This window comes from Grampus griseus (genome assembly GCF_964374135.1).
Source record: "Grampus griseus genome assembly, chromosome: 11".
NCBI lineage: Eukaryota > Metazoa > Chordata > Mammalia > Artiodactyla > Delphinidae > Grampus > Grampus griseus.
The window spans coordinates 11,962,846-11,978,297 of NC_139005.1; the positions used below are offsets into that span (position 1 = coordinate 11,962,846).

At 41.2% G+C, this 15,452-nt stretch overlaps 1 protein-coding gene across 2 annotated transcripts in view; it reads left to right on the forward strand.

The window, feature by feature from the left end:
• The window catches only part of PTPRO (protein tyrosine phosphatase receptor type O), a gene marked incomplete at both ends in the record, with an annotated part of 226,993 nt that overhangs the window by 207,424 nt on the left and 4,117 nt on the right, over nt 1–15,452 (forward strand). For both annotated transcript variants that reach the window (XM_082666758.1, XM_082666759.1), the window contains 6 exons: nt 2,870–2,960; nt 5,054–5,130; nt 5,958–6,092; nt 6,322–6,444; nt 11,130–11,284; nt 13,414–13,549. In XM_082666758.1, the coding sequence (XP_082522884.1) occupies nt 2,870–2,960; nt 5,054–5,130; nt 5,958–6,092; nt 6,322–6,444; nt 11,130–11,284; nt 13,414–13,549 (717 nt within the window). The remainder of the gene's footprint in view (nt 1–2,869; nt 2,961–5,053; nt 5,131–5,957; nt 6,093–6,321; nt 6,445–11,129; nt 11,285–13,413; nt 13,550–15,452) is intronic.

Here is a 15,452-nt window from a genome sequence, read left to right on the forward strand (position 1 = left end):
AATTACAAAAGATTGCAAGGCATTTTGTGTATACGTGCCATTCCTGCTTTGCTACAATTTAACTTTGGCAATTTACATTTACAGTATTCAGCCAATTAAGTCACTCTTAGCAACTTACGGCATTTACAGCAGGGAGGCAACACACAATTAAAGTCCTATCAGTTAGTCAGCTTCCATATGTGCTCCAGCTCTCAGCCTCAATCTGTTTCCACAGTTTCTTTTGGTACCGGAGGGCTTTTCCTGTGGCTTATCCGTCTGTCCTCAAAGTGGGGCTTTACTGGGGGAGAGTTGTTCAGTTAGCACAAATGGCAAAGGAGGGAGAAATTATGGAGTCAGGCAAAGCTAAACAAAGAATCATAATGGAAGCATTTCACAATCACGATCAATAGTGCTGCATTAATATTTATTGAGTTTAATCATTCCATTTGATAGTCACTATATACCAGTGAGGTATGGAAAAATTATTAGCCTTATCTTACAGATAATTAAACTGATGTTAACGAGAGTTGAGATACTTTTTCAAGACCCTGCAGTTTATAAGCGGTCCACCAAAATAAGCCAGATGTTTTGACAAACTATCTATAAAGACACTCCCCGAAGGAGGTAGATTTCCAAAATATTTTAAGCAATGGAAGCATCATTTAAGTACACTTATAGCTGCCAAGAGGAGCTAACCTAAAAATAACACTGATTTGGTTGAAGTTTGCTAAAAATAAATTTTGTTTCTTATAAGAATAATATAATCAGTCTTTGACAACCCTTTAAAATGGAAAAAACAGTTATAAAGGAAAAAGGACAAGCTTCTGTTTAAGGGCATTTGGCAAGCAAGGGTTTTGCCCGAGATGAAAAAAAACTTCTAAATTTGTAAACTGAAGATCAAAGTCAGCATAGTTGGTCTTTTTTTTTTTTTAACATCTTTATTGGGGTATAATTGCTTTACAGTGGTGTGTTAGTTTCTGTTTATAACAAAGTGACTCAGTTATACATATACATATGTTCCCATATCTCTTCCCTCTTGCGTCTCCCTCCCTCCCACCCTCCTTATCCCACCCCTCTAGGTGGTCACAAAGCACCGAGCTGATATCCCTGTGCTATGCGGCTGCTTCCCACTACTACCTTACGTTTGGTAGTGTATATATGTCCATGCCTCTCTTAAGATTGACTTCGACTTGGGCCAAGAGCTCGCAATTTTGTGAGCTTGGATAGCCAACAGTGATGAGAAATCAAAGGAAGAGAGAAATCTGGACAATTAGATCAGTTCATCCATGTTGACTGCAGCTTGCATTCCAATGCCATTAAACACACACACGCTAAACTACCAAAGAACTTCTATGTGGACGTAGCAGACATCCCAAGAACTGGGTGTCTACAACATTTGCTTTGCACGGGCACTTGAATCAAGACACTGAACGCACACACACCAAAAAAATTCCCTGCTCAATCTCTCAAAACATCATCAAATGTTTCCAACTCCCTTCAAAACTCTTTCAAAGACTTTCCAAAATTCTTCCCCCAGAGAAGTATTCCTCCAGCTTATGATTCTTTAAGGTAATAATTGGGAGGAATCATGAAGAATAGCATCCCATACACGTAAATTAAATTTCCAGCAAGTGGTGTCTCTACTTGTTCACTTAATAGTCTTACAGAAAAATGCATACTATATATGTAACCCCATTCCTAGATGGTTAGACAGACCGTTTACTAATATTGCCCTCGGATTTGTATGGGATTTGCTGCATTGGTCATGCGCTGCACAATTCCAGGGAGCACCATTTACGTAGACCACAGAATAATTGATGCCCCCGGAGAAATCCAGGTGGCTTGACTCCAACCCCTATTTCCTATCAGACACATGTCATAGAAGCTTAGAAACCCCCTTTTCCAGTAACATAGATTTTCTGAAGTATCTTTGTTGTCTGTTTATATAAAAATTGCTTTATCGGTGCACCTTCTGATAATAGAATTTATGAGTAATGATACGCACAAACAGATACTTGGATGTTCCTATTTTCATGGAAGGGTTTGCCTACCCACTACTGCGTCATCCTTATTTTGGGGGTTTATTACCAGATTTTAGTGACTGTCAATCCTATATCTTGTAACGTGGAGAATGTGCCCTACTTCTTGTTCCTCACTCTCTCCTTTTCTACCTTCTCAAAAGCTCATCGCCTTCAGGAGAAATACCTACAATTCCTCATAGAATAGGAAATATTTATGCAAACTGCATACATTTCAGTTACCTTGTACCTCCAAAAATCTGAAACCTACTTCTGTTTTCAAATTCTCCATACTCCTGAGTGTACTGCACATAATTCTTACCTTCTCCAAGTGATCACTTAGCTATCCAAGGTCTTCATGTATTACATCAGTCAGCTATTACTGCAATAATGCTATATAGGAAACGACCTCAAAACCTCAGTGACCTACAACACTTATTTTTCTCACTTGTGGCTCTGTGGGACAGAGGAGATCATTCTACTTCAGGCTGTGGGTCAGAGTCAGGTCTGTTCCATGTGTCTTCTCATTCTGGGACCAGTAGCTTTCCTGGGCATGTTCTTTGCAAGCAGACGGCAGAAGCACAAGAGAGCAAACCAGGCTGAGCAAACACATTTAAAGCTTCTGATTGGACGTGAGTTCTACCCAACGTCACTGGCCAAAAGCAAGGTGGCAACAGTAGGATGGAGAAGTACACTCTGCCCCAAAAGGGAGCCACTGTGACAGCGTAAAGCAAAGGGGGGGTGATAATTGTGATCATTCTATTAGAGGCAGGAAGTGAAGAATAATCCAGTATGAGCAATAAACCGATGTGAACAAGAATGCAATCCATACCATGTATGGGAATCTCAAATCTATTCTCTGTCATTTACAGGAGTTGAAGTTGATTGGACTGGATATTCCACACTTCGCTGCAGACCTTCCACTGAACCGATGTAAAAATCGCTACACAAACATCCTACCATGTAAGATTGTCAATAATGCCGATCCTACTCATGTCTTCCAAAGGCTGAAGGGCTGTTACTGAAGAGTAATCAGTTTCAGGGACCTCTGGCCAGACCCAGTAACGGTCTGTTATCTTCAAAGCCATCTCTGTGATTGCATTGATCACATTGGTGTTTGATGTCATTAGATCCTGTCATATGGAGGAAAATTTATTAATTATGCTTTTAAATAAATTGTATCTGAACAGAAAAGACCGACCATTTGGCTTTTTGGAGATCAAAAAGTATTCGCCAAATTAGGGGCAAGATAATCTGTGCTCATAATCTATTTTCAGTCAATTCATTGACAATGGAAGGAGGCAAATGGAAAGGGAGGCAAGGTGTGAAAAAAACCTCTCCTCTTACTTCTGGCAAATTCTGCCATTCCTTAGCATCTTGTAATAAAAGCAACATTCAAAGAACAAAATAATGCCATTTGCAGTGACACGAATGGACCTAGAACTTGTCATACTGAGTGAAGTAAGTCAGACACAGAAAGACAAATATCATATGATATCACTTACATGTGGAATCTAAAAAATAGGGTACAAATGAACTTATTTACAAAACAGAAATAGAGTCACAGATGTAGAAAACAAACTTGTGGTTACCAAGGGATAAGAGGGGGAGGGATAAATTGGGAGATTGAGACTGACATATACACGCTACTATATATAAAATAGATAACTAATAGGGACCTATGGTATAGCACAGGGAACTCTACTCAGTACTCTGTAATGGCCTATATGGGAAAAGAATCTAAAAAAAAAGAGTGAATATATGTATATGTATAACTGGTTCACTTTGCTGTACAGCAGAAACTAACACAACACTGTAAATCAACTATACTCCAATACATTTTTTTTTAAAAAAGCAACAAAGAAAAAGTAATATAAAGTACTTACAGGACAATTAAAATACCTTCCAATATAGATTTAACTTTCCTCTCTGCTACACTCTAGGGGGAGCTGGGAAAGAAGGGAAAAGTGCAAAGCTCTAGAAAAAGAACTCCCTCCTTTAAAAAGGTTCTTGACAAAATTAAGTAGTATTATCATTACATACACATTTCAGGATTTACTTTTTTCATGTGAAGTCCGTTTACAAAAAGACCATCAACTCCATCTTCTCTTCTCAAGGCTTCCCAAAAGTAGTGAATTCTCTGGATGTCCCTGAGTGAAATGGAAATCTTGTGTTTAGGCTACATTCTATGGCCTTCCACGCAACCTACCAAATATTTAAGTTCCTGTACATATTCTCCACAATCCCCCAAAAACCTGGAGACCACTCTTTCAAGGACAGGAGGGCTGAGGGGAGGAAATATTGGTGGGGAGATGTTTATATATTTATTTAAACCAGAAGCTAAGATTGAGATAGGCTAAAATATTGAGCTAAAATAAATTTTATCTACCTAGCCTATCACTGACCGATTTGACTTGGCACTGAGTACAGCTATTGGGTACAGAATTGTCCTGACAAGTCTTCCTTCCACTCTGATTTTTTTTTTTTCTGGTTCATTTGTTTTGTTTTATATCTATTAATCCCGAACTCCTAATTTATCCCTCCCCACCCATTTCCCCTTTGGTAACCATAAGTTTGTTTTCTTTTTGTGAGTCTGTTTCTGTTTTGTAAACAAGTTCATTTGTATCTTTTTTTTTTTTTAGATTCTACATATAAGTGATATCACATGATATTTGTCTTTGTCTGACTTACTTCACTTAGTAAAATAATCTCTGGGTCCATCCATGTTACTACAAATGGCATTATTTCATTCTTTTTTATGGCTGAGTGATATTCCATTGTGTACATATACCACATCTTCTTTATCCATTCTTATGTTGATGGACACTTAGGTTGCTTCCATGTCTTGGCTACTGTAAATAGTGCTGCCGTGAACATTGGGGTGCGTGTATCTTTTTGAATTAGAGTTTTCATTTTTCTGGATATATGCCCAGGAATGGGATTGCAGGACCATATGGTAACTCTATTTTCAGTTCTTAAGGAACCTCCATACTGTTCTTCATAGTGGCTGCACCCTTCCACTCTGACTTTAATATTTTTCTCCTTATGCTTTACAGATGACTTTAGCCGAGTGAGATTAATCTCCATGAATGAAGAGGAAGGTGCAGACTACATCAATGCCAACTACATTCCTGTAAGTAATCAAAATTAAAAATTTTAAAAATCAGGCATCCAAATTCTAACCCAGCCAGAGGAAGACTATTAGGGTTTCAGGGATGTGTCAAACAGTTCAATAGAGAGCCATTCTCCACTAAGCACTCCAACTCTAAAGAACAGTTTCCATTATTCCATTTTAGAATACAGAATAGGGAAAAAGGGCTTCCCTGGTGGCGCAGTGGTTGAGAGTCCGCCTGCCGATGCAGGGGACGCGGGTTCGTGCCCCGGCCGGGAAGATCCCACATGCCGCGGAGCGGCTGGGCCCGTGAGCCATGGCCGCTGAGCCTGCGCGTCCGGAGCCTGTGCTCCGCAACGGGAGAGGCCACAGCAGTGAGAGGCCCACGTACCGAAAAAAAAAAAAAAAAGAATAGGGTAAAAAAGAAGCCCAGAGACTAGTAATATACAAATTTCTCTGAAAAAGATTAGTGAAATTGAAAGTAGATCATTATACTAAAGATCATCTTTCTTGTGCTTAAATGTCAGTGTCAGCAACCAAACTCAAAGGGCTCCACCTGAGCACCTGTGCTTTTAAAATGTATCTGTAAAGACAGTGGTTGTTATTGTAAAGACGTGTGGGTGTGATTTCTAGGCTCCCCCCTCCCCAGAATGTGTCCAATCGTATGGATTTATACAGTCAGCTACTATGACTGCCTCCTTGATGAAAAAAGGAGAAAACATTTCATACATGCATGATCCCTTGCCATTTTAATCCCAGTAAATTTTCAGTTTTTTCTCATTTGTGTGAAACGGCATTTGGTGTTGACTGTAGCTCCTTAGGTGACAAATTTGTCACTTACCTTCCAGGGATACAACTCACCCCAGGAGTATGTTGCCACACAGGGGCCTCTGCCTGAAACCAGAAATGACTTTTGGAAGATGGTCCTACAACAGAAGTCTCAGATTATTGTCATGCTCACTCAGTGTAATGAGAAAAGGCGGGTAAGTGCCTAGTGGGGTCAGCCCCACTTAGCAGCGAAGCCTGTACCAGCCACTGCCATGGATTAAATGCCTACTGTCTATTGGAAACCATTCCACTTGCTTCATTCTTCATCCTCACAATAATCCTATACAATGCTTCAGAGGCAAGTCATTCGCTTTCCCTAAATGAGTACAGACTATTTCCTCCCTAGCCTGTTTGTTTTAAAAGGTTGTGCTATTGTCCCCTCAGGTGAAATGTGACCATTACTGGCCATTCACGGAAGAACCCATAGCTTATGGAGACATCACAGTGGAGATGATCTCAGAAGAAGGGCAGGATGCCTGGGCCTGTAGACACTTCCGGATCAACTATGTAAGTCACAGAGTGTGGGTTCCGGAGCTGTTCCCATGCTGAGGGAAGCCCCAGGGTCAGGAGACCAATCCCCCTTCATGGGAGACCATGAGCACCTCAGACTTGTCAACATGGCTTCCTCCAAGAGGAAAATCCCAAGTGTAATGTGCTTGTTTCCTAACTCCTCGAGAATGGTGTGGATTAAATACTTATCCTGGAGAGCCCGAGGAGATGGAATCAGAAGGCTACACCGTTCCATCTCAGATTTCAGCCAGGGTCATAGAAGACACGGTGACCCACTGCTCACCAGGCGTGACTGAGGAGAGAAGTGTTGTCATACTTACATTAACCATATATGGGTATATTTAGGATATACAAGCACCTGCATTATAAATTAAAATTTAGTTTTAGATGTAGTGGTTTGGGTTTTATTTCGCTTTGTTGGGCTTTGTCCCTTACTTTTTTGTAGTTTGGTTTTTATTATCTCTAAGCTACTTCTGGACCTTAGTAATCATGGTTTCCTAGCTCTTTTGAAATGCTATTGAATTCTGATTGTTAGAATGTCAGAAAAGTCTATTTTTTCCTGTAAGGACTGCTACATCTCTGCTGACAGGCAGGCTAAGTTTTACTAGTATTCTCCCCTAAACATGGTCTCTGTTGAGGACAAACTTAATACTAAAGTCCTCATTAAAATGTGCTTCTCTGCTTAGAAACAACATTTTCTCACAGTGTAGATCAGAGGATGAACAAAAGACCCTGCTTCGTGAAGTCCATGAGCTAAGAATGAATTTTACCTTTGTAAAAGTTGGAAAAAATTAAAAGAAGAATAATATTTCACATGAAATATTATATGGACATTAAAAAATTCCAATTTCAATGCCCATAAATAGCATTTTATTGAAACATAGCCACAGATTTGTTTACTGATTTCCTATGACTCTTTCTATGCTACATCAAGCTTGAATAGTTGCCACAGAGACTGTATGATCCGCAAAATCTAAAATATTTACTATCTGCCCTTTACAGAAAATGCTTGATGACCTTAACATAGGCAATGGAAACAAGGATCGTTCATTATCAGTGCAACCCAAGCACTCATTAACTCGCCATTTATTGATATTTACAAGAAGCAAATCACTTCTTAACCACTACTAGTTAACAATGGCTTTTGCTACATTGAGAATTTAGGCAAATCCCAGTGTAGCTGTTAACAGACTGCTCCAGGCTGTTCCACCTCTCTGAAATGCCCATCTCCTCCTGTTCCTCAAGCACACTCCTACTCAGAATTTCAGCTCAAGTGTTAGCTCCTTTATCAAGCCTTCCCTAGTCTCAAAAGACCTTTCTCCCTTTCCTCTCCTGCTCTAGTTTCATATATATCACTCCATCACTGTGCGCCATACATGGTTATAATTCTCTCATTTCATGTCTGCCTTCCCATCTCCCCCCACCCCATGTACTGTAATGGACTCAAGTATCCTGTTTTAATAATCCTTGTAATCCTAACCCTTAGCCACTTAATAAGTCTTCATGGCATTAATAAATCAGTGAATGAATGAATGTTTTCAAAAATAATAAATCACTTAGAAAACATCAACAGACTTAGCCATCAGAGAAAATGTTTGACAATCTCAATTCCATGTGAACTCTCCTTTCTTTCTTGGATATTTTACCCAGGAAGCCGGTATAAACTGCTATACAAATACAGAGTAAATCTTTCCCTAGGTTTTGCATCTGGGAGAAAAAAGTTGCAAAGCAAAAATAAGGTCTGTTCCCTTGACTGGGAGAAGTGACATCGATCACTGTGTGATCAATACTATGTCCTTGTCCTTGGTCTTAAATAATAACTTTTCAATGACAACCACGTGAAGGGCTTGAAACATAGGAATAAAAACGCTGAATAGTAGACGTTTCTGGTTTTTATACAGTAGTTGCAAGCATCTGATCCCAGAGCGCCCCCTTTTGGCCATAAACAAGTTGAATCTAAATTTTAAGCTCCTGCAATGAAGGTTAAATTACCAAAGAACATTGTGCTGTGCCGATGAATACCTTTTTCTATTTTTTTCATTTTTTGCTTATATACTTCTTTATTCCCTCCATGTTGATATGTGGAAATTTTCAGAGTACAACCAGATAAAATTACACAAGTGAGGAAATCAGAGTATGAGAAATGTTGGAATGGTTAAGTAAGATGTAACCAGCAGGGTTTTCTCATTTAATAGGAAAGGAGGAAAATGACTATAACGCAAAATTTGTCACTTTCCAGTACGTGAAACTTGGCATGAAATGAGTAAGAACTGGAGACTAAAAACCAGGAAAAACCTGTTTGTTCCCATTACTTGTGCCTCGCTATTCAGCTGACAGGAATCACCCATCTGATACAAGACCTCTGCCCTGCAGCTGCAGAGAGACTAATCACAATTTAAAGCCTTCTTATTTTTGAACCACCTTGCATATTTTAGCTGGATACATTTTCAGATACATTTTAGAATATATGTATTCTAATATAGTTATATATATAGGTATATATATGTATGTATGCGTGTATATGTATATATTCTGTCAATGAAAATAACCAGTAAACAATCTACAATAGGAATATTTATTTGAACCAAACTGAGGACTATAGCCTTGAAGACAGCCTCTCAGGTAACTCTCAAGAACTGCCCTAGAGAAGTATGATTTTCAGCACAGTTTTCTATCTTGTCAGAACAAAGAATATTAAACAAGTCAGGGATACATTCCTTCAAGATTTCAAAGAAAACCCAGATCAGCACACACACAGCAAGCCAGTATGGCTCTGACACCTGGGAAGGGATTCTTACCACGGAAGGAGGACCAGCATGGGCATCCCAGGAAGAGGGGCATTTATCTTTATTCTCAACATGGACATTCTTTACTTCCGGCCAATGCGCCCTTTTCTTTAATAATTAAAGCAAGTGTACAATGTATGTTTGATAGGCCACAAACAGGCCATTCTGGTTAGCATAAAATTCAAGTTAACTCATGTATAACCCAGAATGGTTTCCCGTACTTCAATATGTAAACATTTCTTTTATCAAAACACACATATCCTACAATGTGTGAGTCTTGTGCTCAGCCTGTGATCCGCATTTGGAAAGAGCGAGCATTTTCGTGAATTTTTCTGGGCAACCAAAGTTATCTGGGGATAGAGTATCCTTAAATCCTCCGGGTGTTGAGTAATTCATTCATTCTGCACAATTTATTATGCTTGAGTTACTTTCTTGCCATACTTCCTGAGGACAGCAGTGAGGTTGGCCAGCATCTTTGTAGATTTCATGTTCCACGTGTCGAAGACAAAGCCCTTGAACTCGCTCATAGAGAGAGACATTGCGTATGGCTGGGGACATGTGGCCTTAGGCCAAGGAGACAGTGGGTCTAGTTGAAGTGCTGACATTTATATTTATACAAATATTATTATATTTGTATTTATACATTTATTTATATTTCTAATTTCGACCTCACCCAAGACCAGTGACACTTTGAAATTCATTTCTCTCTAATACCTGAAAACCTAAACTTTAACTCCAAACTCATAGCCAGACCAAATTCTTCCAAAGTATGATATAGTATTCTATCTCCTGAGTGGATTCTAGGGTCTTAGCAAATTTGAGGGGTGAGGGATGCATTAGATCTTTGTGAGGCTTGGATTTGGAATACTTCTGATAGTTGATAGCAAAACTTTATGCTTATCAATTAGTAGGGACTTAAAGAAGTAAATCTTGGAGGACGCACATCCTAGCTGATATTTACGCAGGTCAGAGGGAACAACAATATATTTGGTACACGGGTTCATATGAATGGGAAAATATACAAAACATACCCATTTACTGGGATTCCCAGAACCACCCATTGAAATGCACTGAGCTGGATGACAGCCAAGTGGTAGTAATTATGCTGTAGTAGTGATGAGGATATCTAACAGATACCACCCTTCACAAACACAATCACACTTAGTCTCCGCAACAACCCTTGTTAAAGATATCATGAGACCATTTTCGAATGAGAGAACACTGGTATTCAGCGAGTTTGTCTTCGTCTTCCCCTAGCATCCGATCCCAAGACACGGATTGTTATATAGGGGATTTTTTGAAAGTGTAATGTTGGGTAAAATCTGTCCAGGAACAAAGGAAGCAGGATAGGACAGGAGAGTTGTCCCATCTTGACTTTTTGTGCCCCAGTATCGATCACTCATTAGCTGCAGGCTGCCCTCAGCCTGAGAACGCCATCTCTTAGGCACTTCCCAGCAAGGTAGCTCCCTTCAGTGGGAGACGCCTGTGAAGAGTGGGGTGCAGCTAGATGCTATTAGCAGCATCAGGGAAAGGGGGTGCAACAGCCTGGCCCAGTGGACCCAAGCGGGTCACCAACAGAATCTTTCAGTATTTAATTCATCGCCCAGAGCTGATGTAACTTCTAAATGGCAGAGCCGGGATGCAAACCCTGATCTGCTTGAGCTCTTATCGCTACAGAGGCATAGATTAGCCTATTTATCCTACTATCTGAAGCTTTATACAATTAGTATTTTTTTTTCAGGGCCTGCTTTGTGCCAGACACAATGCTGAGAGCTGGAAAGGGAGATCTACTGACCAGGAGTGAAATGTGGCTTTACCGTCGCTTGTGAGCTGCTTCCGAGGCCTGAGCCATCCTGACGGGGGACTGAGAGGTTAACACTTGTTTTTCTCCTACAGGCTGACGAGATGCAGGATGTGATGCATTTTAACTACACTGCGTGGCCTGATCACGGGGTGCCCACGGCCAATGCTGCAGAAAGCATCCTGCAGTTCGTACACATGGTCCGACGGCAAGCGACCAAGAGCAAAGGCCCCATGATCGTGCACTGCAGGTAACCTCATCAAATGCCTTGTCGGTTAGAAATCATGGAGGAAGTTGCCCCCCATTAAACCACTGATCGGACTGAATGAACAGTTAAATGAATTATGATTTTTTTAAATGTACGATTAACTGAAGTCTTATTAGATACATGATTTACTTATAATACAGCTATTTATATCCTGTAGTATATGAGATTAATAATATTATTGCCATTATCAGATTAAAAAAAAAAACAAACCTAAGGAGTAGAAAGATTAAGGGAGTCACAAAAGTTCACGCACCCAGAAAATGAAGGAGTTAGTATTCAAATCTAGGCGCACCGGTCTCCAAAGGCCAGGCTTTTAAGCACCAGGTGATGGTACCCTATCCTATCAAGGATTCTGTGGGGTTTATAACAGAGCCAAATACAAAGTCAAATTAAAACTAGCCCATCACAACCCAGAGTAATATAAATAGACATAAAACGCAAGTTGAAGGAAAGGTGAAATAAAAACATTCAGCTCATGAAGATAAACATATTTGCTAGGTTTCCCTTCCAGATTATCTCTAAATTTCCAGATGGTGCAGACAAAAGAGGCTATATGATCTACTGCATTATCAAAAATCCAGGACCACGCTAATCCCTTACAGAAAGAGTTATCTTTGAATTTAAGCTTTCTTTCCTACCATGTGAACAAAGTTCCATCAAAACCCAGCAGTGTCAAAAAAAAAAAAAAAACAGCAGTGTGACGTAATGTCGTTGTGACGTGTTTATGCAGCCTCAGAAGAGCCGGGGATGTAAATGCACTCCTGTTGTGTATCAGCAGTAGAAGCGGAATAAAGCTGTCAGAGGAGGCCTTGGCAGCCAATAATCCTGGATCTAGTACCTTGGTCTGTGAACTAGAATGGCTAAGGGTGTGTGTGTGTGTGTGTGTGTGTGTGTGTGTGTGTGTGTGTGAGATAGAGAAAGAGAGAGAGAGAGAGAGAGAGAGAGAGAGAGAATGTGTCTCCCTGGAAAGAAACTACCAAGGTTCTGATTAGGGAGACTACCCTTGCTGCCAGTCATTCCCAGGTCAAAAGTTTTGCTTCACCAGATGAAATTATCTCATCTCAAAATGGTTCTTTCCAAGAGCAGAAAATAAAGCTGCTCGACCCTGGGGTCAAACACATGGACTCCTTTCACGCACGTAGCAGGGTAGCAGGTATAGTTCTGGATGTGACTTTGCAAGTGTTCACCCAGACACAGAACGTTTTATCTGAGAAGATAAGTCCTAAGAGGGAAGAATTGTCTGGTAGAAGAAGCAAACCATGGCTCTGAACTCATGGTTTTTCCTGTTGGATTTCTCTCCCAGCAAATCCCACATGTAAATTGGTTTTGATTTCTATTTCCTCATATTCCCTCATAATCCGGAGTTCACTTCAGTCTGTGAGTGATTGGAGGAAAAGGACGGCTGACTTTAGCTGTAACCCTGGGGACTGTGATGGAGAATAGGTCAGCCCATATCACTCCACTTCCCTCTATGCTCTGAGCCCTGGGATTTGGGGACTGGGAGAGACTGGGTCCAAATATTAAATCTGATTTTGAGGCAACTATCTGGGAGAATGAAGCAGACTAGCACCCACTAGCAGGGCGGATGCACTTTAAGGAAGGTCTGAGACAATGAACTTGACCTAGGGCTGAAGACGCACAAATTACCAAGGCCCCAGCCCTAGAACTAGGGTGTGGACATCTCAACTAAACTTTCTAGCTGGGTGTGAGGGCTTAACTCTGAGGCTACTCGGAAGACTGGAATTGTTTACGTTTATCAGCTCCCTGGGGGGCCAGACCTGACTGTCCAGGAGGCTCCACATGGAATCCTTACTTTCCTAAGGAACAGAAACCCTGGGGGGCGGGATGGGCAGGTGTGGCCAAGGCAGACCCACAGCTCTCTAAGAGAGGTAGCAGTGGTAGAACTGTGATGTTAGGAGACACATCAACCACAGCTGCATACTCAAACAACAGTTAAGGGGGAAATATTGTCAGTTTAGTCTTTTTTTTCAATGATGCTACATGTAGTTTTGGTGTGTTTTTGGTTTTTGGTTTTGGTCTTTTTTCATCGCCAATTTGTTTCCAACGGTGTAGAAGCGCTAAGTGATGTGCTGTCGGAACCTCTTTTTCAGTGCTGGAGTCGGTCGGACAGGAACATTCATTGCCCTGGACAGGCTCTTGCAGCACATTCGGGATCATGAGTTTGTGGACATCCTAGGGCTGGTGTCAGAAATGCGGTCATACCGGATGTCTATGGTACAGACCGAGGTAGGAACATAATCACAGGTATTTTTAAATTTGCCCTTGACTGAAATACTTCCCATTATTCAATGGCAAATGTCAAAACCATTGTCTTGATTTTTTTTTTTTTTGCATCTGCCGTTCCCAGTTTCTTATTGTGCACATTCAAACTGCTCCAAGGTATAAAAGAAACAGATATTAGTCTCTAGAAATCCATTTGGTGTACTGTGCCCGCACTTTTATTGGTGTTACAGGCCCTTCAGTAACCCAGAGCACATGGGTGTATCTATAATGGAATAAAAGCTCTTTGAACAGACTGAGAGTTCGGTGAAGGTGACAGCCATCTGGGGAAATGCCACCAAGTGGAGACTTTAAAACCGATGTGATTTAATTTCTATATAAAATGCTAGATTTGACTCAATAAGTTTGTCATTAGTTTGCCGTTCATATGGCTCAATTCACTTTTGATGATAATATGGGTTGACTTTGTGCTTTGTGATGAAATAAAATCCTTACAATTTTAAGGATTTCCAGCCTCTCATCTACCAGCACTGCCAATCCCTTGAGCTAAATGAATGGAATCGTCATTGTAACAACACAGAGGCATCCCCAGAAATATTCACCAGCGTTACGTGCTTCCCTTTCTCCTCTTCTCCCAGGTACTCTCCACCGCAAAGCCTTAAAATGCACTCAGGCTGGAGTGGCAGCCGCAGACAGACGGCATCACGCTGCCTCAGAGCAGCAGTGGGTGTGCACCAGTGTGGGTTCACAAACCTAAGCACAATAGTTTCTTCGTAATCCTAGTCACCCAGCCGTACTCGCAACTTCTTAGCTTCAGGCGAACACTAATCCTTTTTCTCGAGGAGTGTGTGTGGGAGGAACACTTATGGACTGGAACCCAGCCTGGCCCTGACCTCTGACTCAGTTCCCAAGGGATTAAAACCTGCCTTAATCTTCCTCACGTTTTTCCCAACAAACACCACTAGATGTCAGTATAACGCAAAAGTCCACAGTCCGGGCTGCCGTCTCAATGCTTCCGGGTTCCCCTTTCCCACCCTTTTTACTTTTCCTCCTGCCTCCGCATCCTGTCTGACCAAGGCTTGGCACAGACGTTCCAATCTGTTCATTTCTGAGCTCTAGCAAGATCATAGCACTTTGGAAAGAGTAGCTCATTCACATTCGGTTGGCTCAGGGATGATTAGGAAGCAAGACATCTATGAGTGTGCTCACTTCCTTGAGATCACTCACATTCCAGTCCTGCTACCTTCTAATTTACTACTGTGGAGACATAGACATTATCCTATTATCATAAGTTTAAAATGTCCTGGTTTCCCAGACAAGCCCAACTACCTAGTGATTAAATAGTGTGTTATGGGGATTCCCTGGTGGCACAGTGGTTGAGAGTCCGCCTGCCGATGCAGGGGACACAGGTTCTTGCCCCGGTCCGGGAGGATCCCACATGCTGCGGAGCGGCTAGGCCCGTGAGCCATGGCTGTTGGGCCTGCGCGTCCGGAGCCTGTGCTCCGCAACGGGAGAGGCCACAACAGTGAGAGGCCTGCGTACCGCAAAAAAACGAACAAAAAATACCTGCGTTATGAATCTGTCCATATTTTTGGCTTTCACTTCCATAAATCTATATCCCCCTATGTGATTAAAACTCTCTATTATGTATATTGATCTCCAAGCTTCAAAGGGCCACTCCTTATTTTAAGTATTTTGGATTTGATGAACTGTCTGCCCCCACTGACTTAATGCATACCTTTTATAATTTTATAGACTGTGATTACAGCCTGTTGGCTTTCAACTTTCCAACAACAGAATCCTAATCCCTTTTTCAAAAGTCTACCTTCACATGGTAGACCCTCTATCCAATTTTCAGTGCCATTATCTTTCTTCATGTGTGGTAATCCCAGGACACCAGGGCCACCAC